The 24,631-nt window shown below is 44.1% G+C and overlaps 1 protein-coding gene across 4 annotated transcripts in view; it reads right to left on the bottom strand.

The window, feature by feature from the left end:
- Positions 1–24,631, bottom strand: part of PIEZO2 (piezo type mechanosensitive ion channel component 2) — a 405,850-nt gene that overhangs the window by 302,364 nt on the left and 78,855 nt on the right. For all 4 annotated transcript variants that reach the window (XM_058676955.1, XM_058676950.1, XM_058676952.1 and 1 more), the window contains exon 2: positions 17,987–18,082. In XM_058676955.1, coding sequence (XP_058532938.1) covers positions 17,987–18,082 — 96 coding nt within the window. The remainder of the gene's footprint in view (positions 1–17,986; positions 18,083–24,631) is intronic.

The raw sequence follows: 24,631 nt of genomic DNA, 5'->3' as shown, positions 1-24,631 counted from the left end.
TGAAGGGTAATTTGTGGAATTAAACTCAGAATTTACAGGGATGCTCCTCGAGTAGCAGAACAAGTTCATCCTCCCTAGATACAGAGCAGTAGGAGGGTGCCATCTCTGCAGCTCTAACTACTAAACCAAAGCACTTATCAGTTAATATTGCTTCCCAGCATACTCTCAAAATTAGAGTGCAAATTGCTTGAGTTGAGTGAAGCTGTCCTACAGGTATTTCTTTTTTAAAAAAATATTTATTGGGCCCGGCGGCGTGGCCTAGTGGCTAAAGTCCTTGCCTTGAAAGCCCCGGGATCCCATATGGGCGCCGGTTCTAATCCCAGCAGCTCCAGTTCCCATCCAGCTCCCTGCTTGTGGCCTGGGAAAACAGTTGAGGATGGCCCAATGCATTGGGACCCTGCACCCGCGTGGGAGACCCGGAAGAGGTTCCTGGTTCCTGGCATCGGATCGGCGCACACCGGCCTGTTGCGGCTCACTTGGGGAGTGAATCATCAGACAGAAGATCTTCCTCTCTGTCTCTCCTCCTCTCTGTATATCTGACTTTGTAATAAAAATAAATCTTTAAAAAAATATATTTATTTATTTTATTATTTTATGATAGTTTCTTAGGCTCTGGGATTTCCCTTGGCTCTTCAAATCCCCTTCCCTCCCCACCCCCTAATTCCCCCATGCCATTACAGCAGTATAGTCCTTTATAATCAGTTAAAAGTCCATCATTCTGCTCTTTAAGTATAGCCTGACATTGTTCGTATAATGGCAGAGAGTCCAGCATCCTGTTGTTAAGATAACATCCAACAGCTTCATTGGGAGTCCATTTTGATTTGGGAGTAGAGACACATTTTGCATTGCGTTTTCACGTTTGTGTGTGATAATCCACACTGCAAAGTTACTCTACATCCCCTTAAATGAAAATCTACAAAAATAAAATCAACAACAGGGAGAAAAAATAGAAAACTTACAGCCCAAAATTAAATAACATGCTACTGAATGATCAATGTGTCACTGAAGAAATAAGAAACAAAATCAAAAACCTTCTTGAAGCAAACAATGCTGCTATGCGACCTATGAGTCAGTAAATAATAAGAAAAAAATGTTTTTGAGTGAACAAAAATAATAACAAAAATATCAATTCCCCTGAGATGTAGCAAAAGCAGTATCGAAAGGGCTATTGATTTTGTATATTGCATGAAAGCTGCAGAGAGAATATGTGATATTTGCTCTTTGAGGATTGATTCAGTTCACTGAGTATTATGGTCTCAGATTGGGACCATTTGGTTGCAAACGGTAGAATTTCATTCCTTTTAATCGCTGAGTAGTATTCCACAGAGTGGATGTAGCACATTTTCTTTACCCACTCCGTTTTTGACAGGCATCTGGCTTGTTTCCACATCTTTGCTGTTATAGATGGTGCTGTTGTGAATGTAGGATTGCAGGTCCCTTTCTCATATGCTGATTTCATTTCCTACTGGTATTTCTTTATAGCCAAAACTTTGACTTGGACAATTTCCAATAAAGTTTGGGGATGTGATGAGTATGTTGACAAGAATCTAATTAGGGCATAACCGTCATCTTCCTTATCGATAAAAATAATTAAAAGCATTTCTGTTGCATCATTATTGGTCACATAAGCAGAGGGACTGATGCTATTCTTGAATGATACTACAAAGAAAATTCTTTCAGAGGCTCTAGAATTCTCAAGATTGTATCACTTACATAGAAAATAAGCTCTTCACGCTCTTACATGTCAAGGTGACGTTCTGATTTCATGTCGGAGTTGTGACTTCATTGTCGGGAGCCTCCTCTACTATCTTTGGTCCAACCCCATAATTATTAGCAATGGAGGTACAGTAAAAGCATTTTTGGGTTTCATCCTGCATTCTTGAATTAGTGCAACTTTTCCCAGTCAACATGATTTTCACAAAATTGCCTTCCATTAGCCTCTTTTCAAAGAACAACACGAAACAAACAAACACTTGCCTTTTCACAATTCAAACCCAAAACACTTCAAGAAATAATCATGTAAGGGCCCTGCACAGTAGCCTATGGGCTAAATCCTAAACTTAACAACCACTGGGATCCTCTATGGATGCCATTTTATATCCCAGCTGCTCCACTTCCCATCTAGCTCCCTATTTGTGGCCTGAGAAAGCAGTCGAGGACGGCTCAAGTCCCTGGAACCTTGCACCCACGTGGGAGACCAGGAAGAAGCTCCTGGCTCCTGGTTTCAGATTGGCGAAGCTCTGACTGTTGTGGCACCTTGGGGAGTGAATCAACGGGCAGAAGATCTTTTTCTCTGTATCTCCTTCTCTCTGTAAATCTGCATTTCCAATAAAAGCAAATAATCATTGAAAGTTATCTTAATTATTCTAGAAAAATCATGAGCGAGGCCAATGAAATAGACTTCCGGGTTATGGTCTGAAAGACTTCAAGTGGTGAAATGTTTTGTACAAAACAGCTCCCTCTAGTGGAAGGAGAGACCTCCTCCTGGCCAGTCAGGGCACACAGCCAGGATCCTTTGGGTGTCTTTGAACCAGAGTCCCAGCCATCTGGGAACACTGAGAAACACTCTAAAAGCTGAGTCACTCAGTGCTTTGCCTTCAGATCACACTTCACCCACTGCCCCAAACCTCCTGGCACAGCCTTCCAGAAGCATCCTCAACTGTCATATGTGCTCAAAATTAGGCAAAATTCGAAGTTGACGGAAGCTGCCCTCCAGTCTGGAAGCAGATGGTGCATGAGCCACAAGTTCCCCCAATCACTCCCAAGGCCCCAAGGAAGGAGAGAAAGAACAATTCAACACCAAGGTCAGGGGCTGGAAGAGTCTGCTGTTTGGAGCAGGGAATGACCTTGGCAGCACGGCCCCGAGTCCATGAATAGACAAAGACATGATTTCAAAGCAAACACAGCCCTATAGAATCCATCCTGTGTCCCTCACAGGCACTGTCATTGTTCTCAAAGGGCAATGGGTTTTTAAACGAAATAGTTGGCCCTGGAGAACATGGTGATGTCAGTCACTGTTTATTTAACCACATCATGTCCCCACATCTGGTCTTGTGTTCAAACCAATCACGTCCATCCTTTTTTGGCTCTGTCAATAGTACAGACTTCTTAATAACGTGAGAAAAAGTTACAAGTTTTCATTACTTGTAATATCACTTCGTGAATATGTAGGGGCTATACTAATTTGGAAAAATGAAAAACTAAAACTGCACCAGGGCTTGATCTGTTCCTGGTTCATCTGATTTTCCAACAGGATGGCTTCCATACCATCAGTCACCATGTTGCCATGGACGGTCAAATGCAACTGCATCAAAACCTACATCTGGGTCTGAGCTGCGCCCCATCTTTATTGTTGTTGTTGCGTGACTTGTTGATGAGCAAAGTTTCTCCCCTGAAGGTGCTGGTCTCAGGTAGTTCCTGGGGAATGGAGACGTGGAATACCTTTTGATTATCTGGTGCAAGAGGATGAAATATTTCCGGTTCACAAAAAGCAGAAAAAAATCCTCTTGCCAACGCCTGGACGTGTGCACTGTGGAGACAAGGACGGCAGAGCGCGGGTCTCTGTGTCACTGTTACTCTGCAGGTGCAGGGGGCGGGCTGCTAAGAACAATCAGACACTGCTCTCATTGCTCAGCTGTGCAGGTCAGCATCCCCCCCGGCACGCCTGCTGGCTGGGGCCTGGTTGCGTGCACTTTGGACACACAGTCCTGCTGACCCTAATGTGGTCACAGGTCAGCTAGCCAGTGTGGGAAGAGGAAGTTTTGCTGCTTCGCCCATGAAAGCATTCCAAGGTCACCACAGAGCCAGCACACATCCCCAGCGATCATCAGCAGTCTGTGTCGGAACTGTGACACCCTGAAAGCCAGTGGCCTGAGCTGGACTTGCTCAGGGCCAGGGAAGGAGGAACCTCAGGGCTGCAGGGCGGGTGTCTGGGCCCTGAAGACATGGACCCTCTTTCCATTGAAAGTGCCTTTGCCTATGAGCTCCTGAGAGGAGCCCGACCACCAGAGGACCAACCGTCATTGCCAGCAGGCGGGATGTGCCTGATGGAGGACCCATACCGACAAGGAGCCAGGAAGAGTGCTGGAAACAGAGTTCACAGTGGGGACCTCAAGTTCAGAGAACACTCAGGACCTTAACCAACCTTCTAAGCTAAACTGAAGACTCTAATGGTACCATTTTGCTTAGTCAGTCAGCTGGCTCAAAAACCCTAAAACACTGTTTCTACTTAGAAAAAAGAGTATTTCAGATACAAGTTTTAATCAGCTAACGACAAGGGCTTCTCAGAAAGGCCACGGAAATTAAATTTAAACTATTAAAAATTAAAAAAAAAAATGAGCCCGCCCCCTGCACCTGCAGGGTAACCGTGACACAGAGACCCGCGCTCTGCCGTCCTTGTCTCCACAGTGCGCATGCCCGGGTGTTGGCAAGAGGAACACACGGCCTCATGCTGCAGCCTTCTTGTTCTTGAGCGCATTGGGGAACACTTCAGCACTGTGAAATAACCCTCCAAGAGCACAGCAACGCCAACGACACGGCGGCCAACAGGCTACAGAGAGGATGCTTCGGCCCCTGTGGGTGCTGTACGTCAGTGGCAGAAGCGGGGGTCCCTCTGCTGCCAGCAGGGAAACTGTCAGGTCCCGCACACGGCCACAGACAGCCTTGCAAGCACGGGGAGTGTTCACTCCAGCATTACAAGTCAGTGTTGTCAGGGAGGCCAATGCAGAAATGCAAAATCTATGGATAACAAAGATGAACTCGATTGAGACTTTATGAAGTAAAACGGAAAGCTTGGCATCGGTAAGTACATAGATTCTGGGAGTCACGAATGGTGCCGTCTTCATGTCTGCCAAGAACAGAAGACTCCATAACATTTGTCAGATGAGTGGACGGACCAGTCGCTCAAGCATCCATCCGGTGCTCCCAGTCAGGATGGCGCTACCTTCCTCCAGTCGATTGCCCCATGGATAGATTGTGCCGGACCTGTTCAGACCCTGACGGGATGTTCCACACAAACTAAAATTTAAAAAGAAAAACTCTGTAGCACAGATAGTTTGTTTGAATTCCCTAGGTCACTGTTCCCTCACTGCCTCCCTCTTTCCCCCTCAGGGGCTCCCCATTTCCAAGCAGACAGCTTTATCCTGCCCTGAGCAGCCACTTTCCCAGAACAAAGCCTTTGAGAATACTCCGGCGGCTGAATACTTGATGAGCAACATATGGCGTAGGGATACAATGGGTCCCCGCTCTTCAGAGATGCACGCGGCACGAGTACCTCGCCCGCCCTTCTCAGCTCGCTCACAAGGACCGGCGCAAGTGTTAGCTAAGCAGTCACGTTCGGCAGCCACACTCATGTTTAATAACCTGGCTGATGAGTGAGTGACCTGCGCAAAGTCCTTCATCCTCACCCACTACAGTCTGCTAGCAAGCCATTGTGTGAGTGAGAACGTGTGATGAGCCCAGCAGGGAGGCCAGCCGGCAGGTGCTCTGTGGCTCTGTTGTGGGTGCTCTCCTCTGGCCTCCCCAGCATCCACTCTCTCCACTTCTCCTGCCTCTTACGAGCCTGCTCAAACATCTTTCTAACTCACTAGTTGTGGCACAGCGGTTACACATCATGCTAGTCATTTACTTCCACTTGCGGAGGTGGCTCCAGGAAGAATGAGGCAGGCCAGGCGTGTCATGGACGAATGCTACACATGCCGTTTGTGCTGTCCAAACCAGTCATGGTCCTGCTATACAGAAAACACAGACAAGGCCAAGGAAGGTGTGGGCAGAGAGGTGCAAGGTATCTGGAGACCGAGGACTTGCCTTTGGAGAGGTGTGCATCGCTCCCAAGTTAGTTCTCCGAACGCAGTCTCTGACTTTTCTGCAGGACTACTGTTCGTCCACCCACAGCACTCCTGCAGAGTCCAGTTCATACACATCTGAACTAGATGATTAAATTCTGGCCAGATATCAGCCTTCCCTACGCGGAGTACATCCTGTTCAGCCAATTGCCGCAACAGCCCTGTCTCCGTGCAAGGTCCCCTGACTCTGTGGGAACGCTCAGCGTCATTATCCTCGCTATCCAAGGCGGAAACAAGCACGTTTGGGCTTCATTTGATCCATGAGGCCGACCGGCAGAGGATGTGCTGGAGAGTGCATTCAGGACAAGCAGTTGAAGGGAGGGAGGGAGAAGTCAAGTACAGTGCAGTATACAAACACTGCATCTTATTCTCTGGGGAGGCAGTGAAGGAAGGGGGCCCAGGACAGGGCCTTTCTGAGCTCATCCTCTCCACAGCAGCCATTCATGGACATGGTTGCTATCGCCATGTATCAGGAGAGAGTAAGGCAGATCCCTGTGGACAAGAACAGTTCCTGCAGATAGACAAGCCTCTCAGGGCACAGCACATGGGCTCCAGTTTGTGTCCCAGCTGCTCCATGCCCCATCCAGCTCCCTGCTTGTGGCCTGGAAAAGCAGTCGAGGACGGCCCAAAGCCTTGGGACCCTGCACCTGCGTAGCTCCTGGCTTCGGATCAGCTCAGCTCCGGACATTGTGGCCATCTGGGCAATGAGTCAGTAGCTGGTAATTCTCTCTGTCTCTCCTGTCTGTGAATCTGCCTTTGCAATTAAAATTAAATAAATCTTTAAAAATCAATAAAATAAAATATGGGTATTGCTCTCAGCCTTCAGCCACCAATATTCCAGGCAACAGGTAGAGTCAAGGCCTGCCCTAAGGAGATTACGGGCAAGAGCACACGATTTAGCCAGGGCACCCCAGTACACACTGTAATAAGAGCTATCTCAGGAGAAGCTAGGATTTGATTTGGTCACATGCTGTCCCATTCCGTTTTTAAAAAAGCAAAGAATTACTTCCGTTTATTTCTGAAAAGTGCTGCTTTCCTCCCAAGATGCTCACTGTGGCAGGTGTTAGTCCAGCCCCAAACCAGGAGCTAAAATCTCATTCCAGTCCTCACACATGAGTAAGAGGAACCCAATACTTTGACCTTATCTCTCCTGCTGCTTCCCAGTGGGCACATGGACCGGAAGCCGGAATTGGAACCCCAATCCAAGCTCTCCAGCATAGGATCTAGGTACCTAAAGAGGCTTTTGCACCGAGTTGCAAAGATATAAATGCAAAGATATAAATGGTAGCCAGCCAGAGTGCTGGCGGAGAAACAGAAAGAAGCGACTCCAGGACTAGAAACCCAGAAAAACCTCACAGGCTTTGGAAAGGGACTCCAGAGAAGGATGTTGGGTACACGTGGCCAAGTGCCCAGCACAGGTACTGTGCCCAGCGCCCAATCTTTTTTTAAAGATTTATTTATTTTTATTACAAAGTCAGATATACAGAGAGGAGAGACAGGGAGGAAGATCTTCCGTCTGATGATTTGATTCACTCCCCAAATGAGCACAATGGCCGGTGCTGCGCCGATCCAGAGCCAAGAACCAGGAACCTCTTCCGGGTCTCCCATGCGGGTGCAGGGCCTCAAAGCATTGGGCCATCCTCAACTGCTTTCCTAGGCCACAAGCAGGGAGCTGGATGGGAAGTGGAGCTGCCAGGATTAGAACCGGCGCCCATATGGGATCCTGGTGCGTTCAAGGCAAGGACTTTAGCCACTAGGCCATGCCACCGGGCCCCATGCACACTTCTTAAAGCATCGCCACCCTCCCTCCAGGGTGCCGGGGGAGGCCACCAGTGCCTTGCCACAGGTACCCTTCAGGGCCACAGTGTTGGTGATCTGTGCTACAGGAGCTAAATAAAGCCAAAATTAATTTGGAAAACTCAAGGGAGAAATGGAGGAATAAAACAGTGCAGAAGTCAGGGGAGCTGTTAAGACTGGCAGTCTTACAGGTGTGTTGATGAGTGGCTCTGGCGGGAAGTTGATGGACTGCGAGTCAGACTGTAGGCGCTGCTTCCTCAGCAAATCCAGGGAAACGAGCGCACATCGGCATATGTATGCGACTAGTTCAAATACTTCCTCCTCCTATAGTCTGACCGGCATTCTCAGTGTGGTTCCTTCCTGCTTAATGATAAAGAAAGACCCTAATAAGTAGCTTAAAATGCACTCATCGCCTACTGATGTGTCTTAGGTAACTGGGCAACATAGTTGAGCTTTGTATTTTCACTCGTCATTAATTTTATGATAACAGAAAATGAAGGGAAATACATATGTTGAGAGTGAATTATCTGTACGGGGAGCTCATTTATTAAACTTTCAGTAGCAGGAATGGGCTCATTATCTCTGTATGTTTCTCTGACTCACTATCTGTAACAGAAATAATCCCGCGTCCATCTCCAGGAGCAGCGCAGGGCAGAATGGTCACTCTGCAGCAGCCTTGGGGTACCTGCCAGGAGGCAGATGGCGAGCTCTGAGTGTCGCTACCTGTTTATTTGTCCTGTGAGTGGTCATTAGCACTGCTTGAGGATGCACATTTTCATCTCAAAAGCTCAGTTCATATGAATCTGCACAAATGTCTGCCTGATGGCAGAGGTTTTATATGAAGTAAGCCCAGAATTTCTTTCCTATTTTTTTTTTATTGGAAAGGCAGATTTACAGAGAGAAGGAGAGACAGAGAGGAAGATCTTCTGTCTGCTGGTTCACTGCCCAAGTGGCTGCAACAGTCAGAGCTGAGCCCATCTGAAGCCAGGAGCCAGGAGCATCTTCCGGGTCTCCCACACAGGTGCAGGCTCCTGCGGCTTTGGGCCGTCCTTAACTGCTTTCCCAGGCCACAAGCAGGGAGCTAGAAGGGGAATAGAGCAGCTGGGACATGAACTGGTGCCCATATGGGATCCGGCACATGCAAGGTAAAGATTTAACCACGAGGCTAACACACTGGACCCCAAGTCCAGAATTTCTAGCAAACGAGTCCATCAGAATCTTCAAAGGCTGGATTATTGTGTCTAGTCTTTGGAACAAGCAAATATCGAACAAAGGAAATACGTTAGTTTAAAATGACACCCGGGGGCCTACATGGTAGATACACCACTACTTGCAACACCAGCATCGCACATCTTCATACTGGTTGGAGTCCTGGCTGCTCCATTTCTGACTCACTTTACTGCTAATGCGTGCAAGAGGGCAGCAGACGATGGCCCAAATGCGTGGGCCCCTGCCACTTAGGCGGACAGTACGATGGACTTTCTGGCTCTTGGCTTTAGCCTTGCCCAGCCCTGGGGGGTCATTTGGCAAATGAGGCAGTAAATAAAGGCTCTGTATTTCTACCTTCAAAATAAACAAATAAATATTTTTTCAGCTAGCATATAAACAGGCCAACTACAATTGGACACTTTCAGGAGGAGAGGAGCTATTTTCCCTTTCTGTGGAGCACTTTAGTCACCTGCTTTACACCTACCACAGGACCTACGATATGAACAGCTTCTCAAGGAATGTGCAGGAGCAGGGCCAAGGTCTCAACACATCAGGAAACCAGCAGTCCGGCTCAGCAGCTTGCCCATGATCAAACAGTTAGCAGGTGGCACAGCTGGGTCCTATCCCACAGTCAGAGGGTGTATTTATGGCCGATAGCCTAGGACAAGGCCTGACAGGGGAGGCACTGGGAAATGATTGTCGAATGCACAAAGAAAAGAATGAGAATTGGAGGAGATGCTGAGCAAACGGATGCTAGCCCGAGTGAACTACCTCATCGTAATGAGAAAGTTGCTTGCGAATAAAAAGTGAAGTTATATTATTGATGTGTTTTATTACAGCCAAGCACAGCAGAAAGCTGGAGACTGCTAAAGCCTTTTCTTTAGCCATATAATAATAATGTGATCTTGTGTTTCCTGAACCAAGAATTATCTGTTGCCTGAAACTCCCCCTGTCTGACAAAATACAGTGCACTAAAATTTAAAGCAGCAATGGAATAGTACATCCGTACTGCTCCTCCACCCCCAATAACAACCTTTAAGGCCAAAATCACTTCTTCAAAAATTCAAGAAACAAGCACCTAATGATTTCTTTTAGCATTCCCTTTGGAACTGATGCTGGTGAAAAAAAAATGACCTAATAATTTATTCAATTAAATATTTTCTTGCCTTGTGCTTTATTACGGCATAGTAAAACTCAGTAGCAAATAAACCTGATGGTATAAAGACTTAACTGTTTTTAACAAAAGCCAGATGCAAGTGGTTTTAAATATCTGCTACTATTTCCTTTCTGATGTCTAAACACTGCTTTTACAAGTTGCAGACCTCTTTGCCTCTTTAGGCAGGCAAATTGAACACCACTTCCCTTTAGTGATCCTGCTAAACTATATCCTGGGTCAGAACACAGGATAAAGCCCGTTTGGTGTTTGTTTTAATGCTCTTACACACACATACACACGCACACACACTCCATCCCAAGATTAGCATAACTTCCTCCTGAAGTTGGCCCGTTTAGAGCAGTTGAGAATGAAATACACCTTCCTTGTATAACACCTTCACATAAACTTGACAATAACTTGCAAAACTTGACATCATCTGCTAAAAATTTCATGTGATCCTAACTGCCAACAAAACACAATGGCGCCCCTAATTCCTTACTCTTTTTTAATTCTGTTTCCCCAGCTACTGGAAGTGATCCTAACAAACAGAAAAAATATATATATACAATGAGTAATGAGTGTAAATGCAAGCAAATACATCAGGGAAACTGTGCTACGTTGGTTAAAAATAGCAAAGCCATATTTTCTTTCTGATATAAGGCAATCTTCCTGCTAAATATAAGATCAATAGCCCTTTCAATTTCTCTGAGGGTTTGATATTTTTGTTTTGATTTTCATTCACTCAAAAAAAAGTTGGTTTTTTTTTTTTTCTTATTAGTTCCCTCCCTGGCTCATAGTTCACTATAGCATCGTTTGCTTCAGGATGGTCTTTGATTTTCTTTATCTTTTCTTCAGCAGCACATTGGTCGTTCAATAGCATGTTCTTAACTTCATGTTGTTGTAAATGTTTTATTATTTCTCTCTGTTGTTGATTTTGCTTTATGACTTTTCATTTAAGGGCATGTATAGTAACTGTGTCGTAGAGACTATCACATACAGATGTGAAGCTACAATGCAGTGTGCATCTCTACTTCCAAATTAAAGACGGACTCCCAACAAAACTGTTGAATGTATCTTGACAATAGGATGCTGGACTCTGTGCCGTTGTTCACACCTGTTATGTCAGGACACACTTAAATAACAGAATGGTGGACTTATGACCGATTGTGAGGACTATACTATTGAAATGACATGGCGGAAGGGAAATCCCAGAGTATCGTGGAATAATAAAATTCAAACAAATAAATAAATAAAACAAAAAATAGCCAAGTTTATCAGGAAAAATATATCTCAAAGACCTCCTTTTCTCAAAACAAGGAATGAAAAATCTCCATACACCCTATGTTAAAAGCATTCTTATGGTTACCCGAAAAGGTTGGAGGGTGTGTGTGTTTGTCTATTGCTGAAATCCTATTGGCCTCAGCAAAGAACTTGACCCATTATCTGTATTTCACTGCTCCGTGGAGAACCAGCCATCTTAGCAGGGCCATAAAGGTGTGATAAACACTCAGAGAGGCAGCATTAGCTTCTCCCATTCATCTATGCTTCGGAGTTTAGTTCTCCATGCCAGGGTGGTCCGGCGTTTGAGCACACTTAGAATAGAGACCCTTACATGAGTACAGATTCTTGGACAAGACAACTGTGTTCTTAGAAAGAATTCCATCCCTTGGAAGATCGTGGCTGTTAGGAGTCTTTTAGTGTGCTTGTATCACGTGTGTCTGTAGCGTCACCATATTACCTATACACTGTAAGGTGACAATGCCGCTAGGGTAATTTTGCTGTAGACAGTGGCTGATGTGGTAGTCGTATAATCTGCAGCCTTTTTTCCTTACTGGGCTCCAATAAATAATTGAATGGATAAATTGCATCTGCACCTACATGCAAGTGCACACACAGACAAAAAGAAACTTGCTGTTAAGACCCAGTTAGCATGCAGCAACCGGTCCCAGCAAAGAACAGACACAAGACACTGCTTTTGGGAGTACACCTCTGGTCCCAGACCATTCAGCAGGGGTGGGGAATCTCCAGCCATGGCACAAATAAAACCTTTCAAATCCTTTTATCTGGCCCTGCCAAGGCAACTATGGGTGGGTTTGAAAATTCAGTAAATCCACAGCAGGCTAATTTTTATGTTGATCATTTTATGGCCTGTGAATGATGTTATAAACATGACCCTTGGCAGAAAAAAGTATCTTACCCCTGATGTGATCAAAAATTAAGACTTTAAGATGAAGTGCAAGACATAAGGAATCCTCCTCAGCCGGAGGACACACAGGAAGGGTCAGTGATGTAGGCCTGAAAAGGGAAGCAGGAATCCAGACTGCCTGGAACGACTGGGCACACTGGGTCCGTTCTCAATTCTGCAGTCAGAACAGAACTCTAGCTAGCATTCCTAGACTGATAAGCAGGATTAGTAAACTAACCTTCTTCATAGATTTTTGTTTTCATTCCAGAACAGAGGCTCTGTCTTTTCAATGTCATTTTCCTGTCCTCTAATAAAATGAGCAAGTGCATACAAAGTGTTTGTATCAGGACCTGGATCAGGAAAAATGACCTGGACACGGCTGCTCATATTCCTCATAGCACTCCCAGATCAAGACCCTCTCCAGATGAATATCTGAGTTTCTGAGCTGAACCAAGTGGGCGCTGGTTGGCTCTTACAGTCAAGATTCTAGGGTAACCCAGGACATCAGTACTTCCTCTGGGTGCTGTATTCTCAGCTGATAGTATCATGTAAGATCCATTCACCCCACATCTATCCATGTACACGCATGTCCACAAACCTATATCCAGGAAACATTGACACATGTCCCTTGTGTGTTTATCATGTGTATCAGTCGCATTGTTCTGTTTCAAATACAACTCAAACTTCCTCATTTACAGTGAAGAATGACCTTCAAACACTTGGATTCATATTAAATAGTCTGGACTTTTCTTCTCCTTTAAAAACTGACAAAGCTCCTTTAATCGCTCATTTTCTCCCTTTAAACTTTCTTTACATATGCTACACAAATCAAACTCACTTTCAAAGGAAAGGATTTCCCCCCAGGGAGCCAGTTCAAGGCAGGCTCTCAGGCTACTGCCCTTGGGGTCCCAGCAGATCAGTTCAGAGCAGCAACAGCATCTCCAGCAGAAACAGGTGGCTTCCAGAGAGAACTGCATCAGAGGAGCTCCACCCAATAAAGTACACAAACCCCAATGTGTTTGAGAAGCTGCTCTAACGAATAGCCATGCTTCTCCCCTCCTGTCCTCCATACAGCCTAACAGTGTCTGCTGACAGCTAGTCTTTCAATTAATACTTGCTGAGAGAAACAACCAAACACACTTAAAATCAAGTGTTTTCTTGATTTCGTACACATACGTCATTCATCTTCGCCATTGCATAGTGAATACCTCCTTTAAAGGACTTGTACTCCCCACACACTAGGGTCCGGAGCCTGGCAAACTAACAGCCAACAGCTTTTTATTACATGATTAGCTTTCCTTCTGCCCTTGCAAATTCCCAGGATATTGAACTTCACTCAGGGTGTGAGTCAGACCCACGCAGTGGGGAGTAGCGTGCACCTGTGAGTCCTGGGGTTTGCTCTTAACCCGCTGTGGAACCCAGTCTTCTTCTGTAAGTTCAGAATTTCAGTAACAGTGTTGAATAATAAGAGTAACTCCTTCAAATGTTTACTGGGAGGATTACCAAGCGTAAATGATAACAATATGTACTTAGTAATGGAATTGGATTTCTATTAGCAGGTCAACTACTCAAGACCACTGTTTCAGAGAATAAGAAACATCAGCTGTGTCTAATCGAAGAGGAGCCGCAGGAATTGCAGAGTTTTTCTCCAAAATTTACAAAGCGCTAGTAAAAACCTCTTCTAATCCTTCCAAGAATGAAGTTTCGACATCTAGGTCCTTCTAGCATTCAGAGCAATCCTGCTGTACTTCAAAACTAATGCAATTAGTGTTAGCCGATAATGATTGAATGTTTCCCATGCTCTCTTCCAGATCATGTGCTTCCATATTACATTCCATCCAAGCTCTTCCGTCCTATCGACTAACATGTTGCACTCCATTTATCATAAAGGATAAGAAATCTACCACATATCTGGAAAAGGACTATATATTTCATTCACTCGCTATTTGTGAGCCACCTGAAGCTAATTACATAGTGTTTATTACAGCTAATGGAAAACAACTTCAATAATCTCAAGCGCATGACTTTGGAACAGCAAGAAAACATTCATCTCCTTTCCTACAGAGTTACATGCTTAAATAAAACACCCACTGTTGCGAGTAAAAGCATAAAATATTTTCAACAGTCTTGATTTTTTTTTCAATTACTCATGATCCTCTCATCTGAATTAGACCTAATATAGCAGAATCCCATGGACTGTCAGACCCCAAGCTTCTGTCCCCAGAAGACCGCAGCATGCAATAGACTAAGCTATGATGTTTGTGATTGCAAGGATTGAGTAAGGATCCTAGCTGTGTCCACCAATGCTCCTGGAACTCTGGGCTCTACAAATGAATTCATTCACTCCATAAATATTTACTGAGTGCTACTGCGGATCAGGCACTCTTTGGAGTCCTGGAAATGCATCCGTAGCAACAAAGGTATATACTTGTAATTTGTTGTTTACACACTGGAAGGTACAAACAGACTAAATGAACTTAATCAAATGAAATTGTGGCTCAGTTTCCATGCCCTAAAAGCCAAGGTAACAACACTCCTTACTCTTCAGTAAATACCATGACAATGCATGTTTATTTTTAACCTGTGTCTCCCACCCTATGAGGAGGATGTGAAAGAATTCATGCCGGAGAGTTGGAGGTGGTAGAGCAAACCCCAAGGCTGGTGGGAAAGGCTTCCAGATGACCTTGTGGGACGGAGAAAAGCCTCTTGCCTGAGAACTCCAAATGCACAAGGAGAGGTGGGCTGCAATGACACCGTACCAGGGCAGGTCCAAAATGCCTGCTCTCCACCCTGCTGCTGTCTGTGGTTTCGGACGCCCGCTGGAGCACATCCACTTTGAACCTATTCCCTGTGGATAAGGGAAGCTATGTTGAGTGGATATCCATTTCCTAAAGAGCATTTTGGATTGTCTGATTTGGTTTGACCTTCGTTGTCCCTCAAGGGTTCACCTGTTAGAAGCCTGATCCTCAGCGTGGCGATGCTGGAAGGTGGTGGACCTGTAGAAGCCAGGGTTTAGTGGGAGGTTTCCAGGCCCCCAGGTGCTCTGTCCTCAGAGGGTATGAAAACAGTACTCCAGTAACATCTGAGTTCACTCTCCTGAGTCTGAGCCTGATCCCTGAATCAGACTCTGGCAGCCCATCTTACAATGTGGCCTGTGCTTTTCATCACATGCCCCCAGCATCATCCTGAGTCCTTCTCCAAAGCTAAGCTGGTGAGGTAGCTATGTCCTTGGACCTCTAGAGCTGTGAACTAAGTAAATCCCTTTCCTTTAGAGTAGGTTGCCTACGGTATTTCATTAGAGTAACAAAAAATGGGTTAATACACTGCCCCAAGATGTAGATCGAAAAATCACACCCCAGCGTACCGTATCAACATTTGACCTACACTGGGCAGACATATGGGTAAACTGACAAGATAAAAAAAATCATAAAAGAGAAAAAAGCCCATGAGCCCAGATGCAGATCAGATAAGTACTGGAAGTGCTGTTTGCATACACCAATCGTTTCTCTGGTTCAAGTGGGGTCTGCACTAGTTCGCAGTCCCAGCAATGAACAGTGGACTAACTGGCTCTGGTGGCAAATTCAGACTCAGCCACTGTCTCCGTCACAGACTCTCTGGGAGCAGGTAATACAGAGCTTGCCAATAGTACTTCGAATGGACCAATGTTTTTTTACCGATTCATGATGAAACAAAACAAACTAAATTTTGTTTCAAAATTCAACAGTTTCAATGTGTTTGAACCAGAGCCCCCCTGAAAAGCCACAGTGTATCCACTGTGCTGGTTCCATTTTACTGGCCCACCTAGGACTTCATACCACCAAGGATGTAGAACCCAGGATGTCTCATACACAGACTATTAGGAATATGAAAATTATAAAGCCTATAAGTTTGGAAAAAATACAGGGGGCATCCTTTCCTGGAGTCCTGGTGCAATTAGGGAAGCAAACAAACGAAGGGGGCTGGGTTGAGTATCAGTCATGTTTCTTGACGCTGAAATGCAGAGAGAGGAAAACAAGTTCTTGCAAGGCTGCCTCCAACGGGAAAGGCACCAGTGGGTTTCTCTTCTGGCCCTGTTTCCTTTCCCTTCCTATCATGAGCAGCACCGGAGGACATGTGTGCATTTCCTAGTGCTTTATTTGCTTTTTGGCCTGGTAGCATCTTGTTGATTCAGGGCATTTCTTAACTTAAAGAGGATTTCTTCTGCTTCTTATGTTATGTTCCCCTGTGATCTTTTTGGCGGTGTCAGTCCCTGGTGCACCTGTTGTTTCAACATTCAGGACTCACTAGTTTGGAATAAAGGAAAAGTCATTAGGCCACCCTGTAAGTACGAAGGGGCACATCCCACTTACCTCATTTCCAAATAAAATACTAAGAAGTCAACTTGATACACAAGTAATTGATAATATGAGCCCAACGCAGTAGCCTGGACCCTAAAGTCCTCAACTTGCCTGCACCAGGGTCCATATGGGTACAGGTTCTAATACTGGAGGTCCTGCTTCTCATCCAGCTCCATGCTTGTGGCCTTGGAAAGCAGTTGATGATGGCCCAAGGCCTTGGGCCCCTGCACCCGTAGTGGAGACCCGGAACAGGCTATGGGCTCCTGGCTTTGGGTTGGTTCAGCTCTGGCTGTTGAGGTCACTTAAGGAGTGAATCAGTGGACTGAGGATCTCTATTCCTCTCTGTATATCTGACTTTCTAATAAAAATAAAATAGATTTTTTTAAAAAAAGTAATTGATAATGCAATTAAGTGTATCAAGGTGGCCATTTTTAAAGCTGACCTCACATAAAACCTTCTCTGAAAAAATGAGCATCAAGTTACAAGGCAGAAGTTGACGGTTGCAGAGACTTGAAACCGCTTTGCTTATGTTCATCTCTTCAGGAGTTAGGCTTTGCTGGGTGGGAGAAGGGTTTATGCAAACTCACGTTCCTCTAACCTTTCCTAAGGTTTTTGTGGTAGGAATTTAAGGAACATAAAGCATTTCCTGTATTGTGACAGGAAAATCAACATGGCACATAACTCCTATTGTACCAGCACTGAGCCGAAGATCTTCCTGCGCCTTACAGTTGAATGGTGCATGCAGAGAATGGAAAAGATGCGGTCACTATGTACTGCCCTGCAAACACCATGGTCTTTGCTCCTCCCCAGTCCCTCACCAGCAAGAGTCACCACCAAGGACCTTTCTCATGCTGCTCCTTAGGGTGGGTCAAGTGCAGTTTCCTTTCATAGGAACAGACAACGTTGGGGCTGTTCAAATCACCCAGGGCATTTGGCACAGTCCCTATTTCTCGTACTGCAACTGTTCTTAAGAACAGTTTATTAAAATAAGTAATCCTGGTTTCCTTTTTCTACTTGTGGGAGAACTTCCAATCAATAAATTAGGAAGCCAAACCATGCCTCCAAATTAGAGCCTCAACAAACACAGGCGTCTTTAACAATTGCATTGACTTCTCCCCAACACCCCAGAATGGGATCACATGTGCCGATACTGCATGCTATCTGTCATGTTTTTAAGCTATTCTGAGTTCGTTTTAACTGGATACAGTATTCTATCTATACCCTGAAGCATACAAAAAAGACCTCATATGGAACTGTGTGAGAAAAATAACTGGGAAAGTGACAACAGAAATGATCACAAACATCTTCTACAGTTCTATTTGGCGCAGCTGTTCACATCTTTGACACCCACTCCCTGTTGGGCCACCCATGTTGCTCAGAAAACATCTACCCCATTAGAAAAACACACATGTGCAAATATACTGAAACAAACTCTGGTGTTACATAGTAAGTGTCTTACCTTGCATTGTGGCTTTTGTTGGTTCTGAGAAGAGAGGGATGAGTAAGAGGTAGACCAGGTAGACAAAGGAGAGCCCATTGTAGCGGAATGCACACGCTGTGGTTGGGGAGAGAGGAGAGAGGGACAATGTCATTAACAGGCACCTAAAGGGACCAGGCTGCACACCAACAGCGTCGGACAGGGGATCAGTGATCACTGGCTCAAGCGTCCCTTCCTAAGTAGATCTCACACATTCAGCATTGATTCCCCATTTCTCACTGTACTGAGCATGAAGAGAAAGGGTAAGTTCAAGTGCATGGTTCCTGTTCCTGAAATCCAACCAGCGGGAGTCAGCATTGCGAGGTTAGCTAAGCGGCTACCCGGAATGCCTGCACCCCAGGTCAGAGCTCTGATTCAAGTTCAGTTGCTCTGACAAGGAAGGCAACAGAAGATGATCAAGTTGCTTGGGTCCCTCCCACACACATGGCTGACGATGACCATAAGTTCCTGACTCCCGGCCTTACTTGGCCCAGCCCTGGCTCCCGTGACTACTTCAGTGGATGAAGGATCATTTCTCATTCGCTCTTTCTGTCTCTCCCTCTGACAGTCTTCCTTTTGAATGAATAAATGAAACTTTTAAAAAATTCTAACCAGCAAGCATGAAGGTTAAATGCAAAAACCATGAAAAATAATAGCTATTACTAATAACAATAATTGCTACACTAATTGTTTATAGGTTGATATCAAAAACAAATGTTGAAGGGATGAAGAAAAACCAATAATGTTTTAAAATGTAACCAAACTTTTAAGTTATTACCATGTTAAAAGAGCCTATAATAACAAATACTATTTATATAATCCTCATGGTATCGACAATGCAAAGAATTGTAGTAGATACAAAAAAGATAAAACACAAAAAGCACAGCATATTACTAAGGAAAATTATCAAATTACAAACAAAATTGCAAAAGAAAAAAATTACAAAATACCCAGAAATCACCCCTGAACCTGCCAACAAGCCCTTTAACTAGAAATGTATTAAGTTATCCATTCCGAGACAGAGCCCCTGAATACACCAAAAAAAGGAAGTAACCATGCTGTGTGCATACCTATTAACTTCCAGTTTAAGCACACACATAGATTGAAAGCAAGGCATTAGGGGAAAACAAGTTGCATACAAATAGAAAAAGAAAAGAAAACAGAGCAGGCCTAGCTCTACTTTCACCAAAGCATCCATTGAGCCTAAAAGGAGGCAACTGAGAGTGACTGAGAAATACATTACAGTTCACCAAGTGGCTATCACGGTTGGAAATAGGTGCGCACTCAACATTATAACACTGAAACGTACAAAACCCTGTGAAGATGTGAAGGTGCAGATAGAATGCAGCGTGGACTTTGCTACTCTGCCTCCAGCAACAGAAAGATCATCCAGAGAGAAAATCAGCAAGACCAAAGGCACCCAAGCAACTTGCCCAGCACACTGCAAGGACCCACTCAGCCCAAGGTACACCCAAGGGTCGCCAGGAGGGAAGTAGGCCACAAACCAAGTCTCGATAAATTGAAAAAGAATGACATCATAGCAAGTCTCTCCTCTGACCACAAAACGAAACCATGAAACTAGAAATCAATAACAGGAATTATCTGAAATAAAGAAAATTCTCAAATACATGAAAATTAAATAAACTCCTGAACAATCAAGAGACACCTTCTTGTGTGGATCAGCATCACTGCAAATACAGCTTTGTAAAACTTTGTTGTACATCTTAGCCAAGCAAGTTAGGCATGTCATATACTGCTGGGACTGTCATGGTGGCACAATGGGCTAATCCTCCACCCTATGGCACTAGCATCCCATATGTGTGCTGGTTTGTGTCCAGGATACTACACTTCTGGTCCAGCTCTCTGCTGGTGTCCTGGGAAAACAGTGGAGGATGACCCAAAGCCTTGGGTCCCTGGACCCACATGAGAGACCTGGAAGAAGCCCCAGGTTCCCAGCTTTAGATCAGCTCAGTTGTGGCCATTTGGGGAGTGAATCAGAGGACTGAAGACCTTCCCTCTGTCTCCTCTCTGTAAAACTCCAACCTTCAAATAAAAACAAATACTTTTTCTCTTTTTTTTAAAGGATGTTATACTACTACAGTTTAATGATGTATAATTACTGTATAATATACTGTATAAGGGTGAAATGGTCATTTTTCTATTTAGAATTGTTTCATAGGTGTTGACTGTATTCCCGCTAAACTAAGATATTTTCCTTTTTTCATTTATGTGTCAACTTTGTATGCAGTGAATTATTAACCCTTTTGCTGTAGTGTAAATCTAAAATATATTAACCAAAAAAAAAAAAAAAAACCAGAAAAAAGGGACAGAGAAATGGAGAAGGAAGGAGTGAAGGGAGGTGAGAAGGGAAGGAGGGGGTGAGGAGAGAGGGAGGAGATAAGAAGGGAGGGAGGATGGCCCGGCGGCGTGGCCTAGCGGCTAAAGTCCTCGCCTTGAACACTCTGGGATCCCATATGGGCGCTGGTTCTAGTCCCGGCAGCTCCACTTCCCATCCAGCTCCCTGCTTGTGGCCTGGGAAAACAGTCGAGGACGGCCCAATGCATTGGGACTCTGCACCCGCGTGGGAGACCCGGAAGAGGTTCCTGGTTCCTGGCATCGGATCAGCACAGCAACGGCCGTTGCGCTCACTTGGGGAGTGAAACATCGGATGGAAGTTTTTCCTCTCTGTCTCTCCTCCTCTGTGTATATCTGGCTGTAATAAAATGAATAAATCTTTAAAAAAAAAAAAAGGAGGGAGGAGGAGAATGTCATTGTGTTCTTAGAACTGTATCTACAGATCACATCAAGTCTGTTCTATGTTAATCAAAAATAAACTTTCAAAACTGAAAAATAAAATTACCCTTCTTGAGGGGTGAGCTTTGGTGTGTGGTAAGCACAGTGCTTGGGATGCCCACATCGCTTCCTGGGGGGATTCACTCTGAATTCTAGCTGCCTGCTACGGCATACCTCAGGGTGAGGAGATGATAAGCCAAGTGCTTTGGTCCCTACCACCCCATGGGGGAGACATGGACCGAGTTCCAGACTAAAAGCCGGAGATTGGCCCATTCCTGGCAGTTGCAGACATTTGGAGAGAGAACTTGGTATTAGATGAACAGCCCTCCCTTCCTCTTCTTTCCCTCCCCTCCCCTCCCCTCCCCTGCGCTCCCCTCTCTTCCCCTGCCCTCCCCTCCTTTTCCCTCCCCTCCCTTTTCCTTCCCTTTCTTTCCCTTTCTTTTTCTTTCTCTTTCTCGTCCTTGCCCCATCCCCATTTCAAGTAAAATGAAAAAAATGAGAGTAAATAAATATATGCAAGTAATTCAGGAATGTGTATATACTGCATACCAAAACTTGAGAGAAGTACTAAGCCAAGTTCTAAGAGAGAAAGCAACAAGCACCTACATAAAAAAAAAGAAAAATGATTTCAAATAAACACTCTAGCAAACAGTATAAAAAGAAACTGAGAAAGAAGATCAAACCAAACCCAAGCTTAGTAGCGGGAAGGAATTATAAAAATCAGAGCAGACACAGATGAGACAGAGACCAGGAAAACAAGCAGCACAAGGACCAACATGCCTTTTGAACAGACAAATCAGATAAACCTCCAACTAGGTGAAGCCAGCAGAGAATTACAAAGGATGCTCAGAGATGGCTGCGTGCAACTGCACGCCTGCAAAGTAAGAAAATGCAGGGAATTGGGGAAAGTCCTAGACACTCATAACCTTCTAATACAGAATCAGGAAGCATCAGATGATCCGATGATCTGCCTGAGGCAGTCACCGAAGCCTCTCTCTCATCAAAGAAAAGCCCAGAACCTGATGATTCCAGCTAATGCTTGAAAAGAACGAGCACTGATTCTTCTTCAATTCACCCCCACACCAATCCACAAGACAACGGACGTGGGAGTCCTTCCCAGCTCCTCGGACGAGGTCAACATTACTTGGACACCAAAACTTGGCAAAATATGAGTCAATATCCCTAATGAACACAAACAGGTCCGACATGATACTAGCTAAGCCAATTCAACATACTTTCTGCTATTTAAGTATCCTTTTGTCAACAAATATTGATCAGTTTCACCGGAAATCCTCCTTTCATTTGGTAGTAGCAAAGCACACTGCAGTCCATCTTCGCTTCTTGGTGAACATATGTGTATAGCTGTTTAGCTATTTATCTTTAATCTTATATTTTGCATGAAAGTTGCTTTATAACAAATAACATGATTTGTCTTTTTCCGATGGGCTTATTTTACTTAAATAGCAGAATAATGGACTTGGAAACAGTAGGGGAGTGAGGAGGGTAGAAGGGGAATCCCCTGAGCCTCTGGAACTGTATCAAGAAAAATAAAAATTAAAAAAACCCCAAATGCAACACGTATCAAAAGGATGTCTCCACCATCCGGTGATCCCTGTCCAAGAGAAGCAGTGTGATCAACCTTGTGCAAATTTGGAAGTGGAAACATCACATTAACAAGATGAACAGAAATCATACAATCAACAGATACAGGAAAGACATTGACGATATATACAGCCTTCGATGGTTTAAAAAAAAAAATCTCAACAAATCAGGTACGGAAAAAAATTCCTCTACATAATAAAGGCCACATATTAGAAACTCACAGGTGGTATACGTAATGGCAGAGACTTACCAGCTCTTCTTGTAAGATCAGGAACAAAACAGAGAAGCCCACCCTTACAACTGATCCTAGCAGAAAGGCCGAGAAGGGACGGCAACCCACTCTTGCTACTTCTGTCTCACACAGCGTTGGGATTAGGAAACAGAAGACGGTGAAAGTCTTCCAAATTGGGAAGGAGAAAATAGAATTGCAGAACATGACTTTATATAAGAAAAGCAGTAAAACACTTTTGAAAAGAAAAGCAATGAAGACTCCACCCACATCTGTTATAATAAAAAAAAAATCACTACAGTTGCAGGTTGTAAGTTCAGCATACAAAAATCAGCATCTTTTCTGTGCACTAACAACAAAGTATCAGAAAAAAGTCAAGATACATTTCCACTAGTCATACCAGTAAAAACTTAAAGTAAAAAATTTAAAAACTTAATCAAAGAGATGTAAAATCTGCAAACAAAATACCATAAAATGCTGATAAAAGAAATTGGGGAAGACTCAAATTCAAGAATCTCAAGAATGAATGCAGTTAGAGTTTCAACAATTACCAAAAGTCTTACAACAATTCATTAGAAGTCTTTCAAAATCCAGCGGTATTTTTCACAGAAAGAAGGAAGAGACTCCACAGGGGCTCACGCTGCCCTCTTGGACGCAGCATCCCATGTGAGACCTGATGGAAGCCCAGCTGTGTCGCTTCCAATCTAGCTCCAATAATGCACCCGAGAAAGCAGCAGACAAAGGCCCAAGCACGTGGGCTCCACAGATTCAGGTGGATGATGTGGTTCCAGGTTCCAACATTTGGCCTGGACAGCACTGAATCATTGCAACCACTCGGAAGTGGACCAGCAGGTGTAAGCTCTCTCCCCCATTCTTAATTTCAAAAAAAAAAAAAAAAAAAATTGAGTGGAATCATTAAAGACACAAATATACAAAGTAATCTTCACCAAAAAGAACAAAGCTAATGACATCATACTATCACTTTGCACTTGAAAATACAGTACAAAGCTATGGTATCTCAATCAACACAAAAGCAGACATACTGACCAATCAAACACAACAGAGAGCTCAGAAATTTACGAGTTTAGTCTCTATCAATTCAGGACAAAGATGCCAAGAATATGCAACGGAAAATGTTGGGAATAAATGATGTTGGGAAAACTGTTTATCAACATGCAGAATAAAATTGAAGCCTTACATCAAATGCAGTGTATCCTTTACCCTGAGTTTAGATTTTCACACTTTCAGTTGCATAACTAACTCTGGTTAGAAAGCACTAAATTGAACATTCAAAATGGATCCTAAACATTAGATCACACACTATGCTGAGTAGTATGTTATGATCTCATGCCGTCCTGCTGTGTTCTGCCTGGGTTTTGAACCACTGCTTTGCTCACAGTGTCCACACTGTGTATAGGGGTCACCCGGTAGTCATCTAAGTTATCATTACCATACTGCTATGCTGTTGTACAGATTTTCTATCATCCATGGCTTCAAGCACCCACGCAGAGTCTTGGAACATATTCTCTGTAGATAAGGGGAAACTACTGTACACAAAAGCCAATTCAAAATGGATCCAAAACTCAGACATAAAACCTATACTATAAAACTACTAGCAGAAAACACAAGGTCATGCTCCATGCCATGAGGCTTAGTGATTTTTTTAATAGGACCATAAAAGCAAATCAGCATAAGCAAACCAGACAAATGGGTTTACAGCAAATTAAAAATATTTGGTACTGCAAAGCAACCAATAAATTAAACAACTCATTTAACAGGGGAAATATTTGTATACCAAAATCTCTTACAGGGCAACCCCAAAACACATAAGAAATTCAACTAAAGGGCAAGAACACAGAAATTTCAATTGCATAATCAGCGAACAAAAGTGAAGTTTTGACCTAAACATTAAGACCCTCATATCCCACGTTGGAGGACCTGAAAAAACATGCTAATTAGCTTTACTGAACTATTCCTCATTCTGTTTGTCCAAACATAATGTT

This window comes from Ochotona princeps, chromosome 18 (genome assembly GCF_030435755.1).
Source record: "Ochotona princeps isolate mOchPri1 chromosome 18, mOchPri1.hap1, whole genome shotgun sequence".
Classification (NCBI taxonomy): Eukaryota; Metazoa; Chordata; class Mammalia; order Lagomorpha; family Ochotonidae; genus Ochotona; species Ochotona princeps.
Note: the sequence above shows the minus strand (reverse complement) of the source record. Positions and strands in the feature narration are given on the sequence as shown.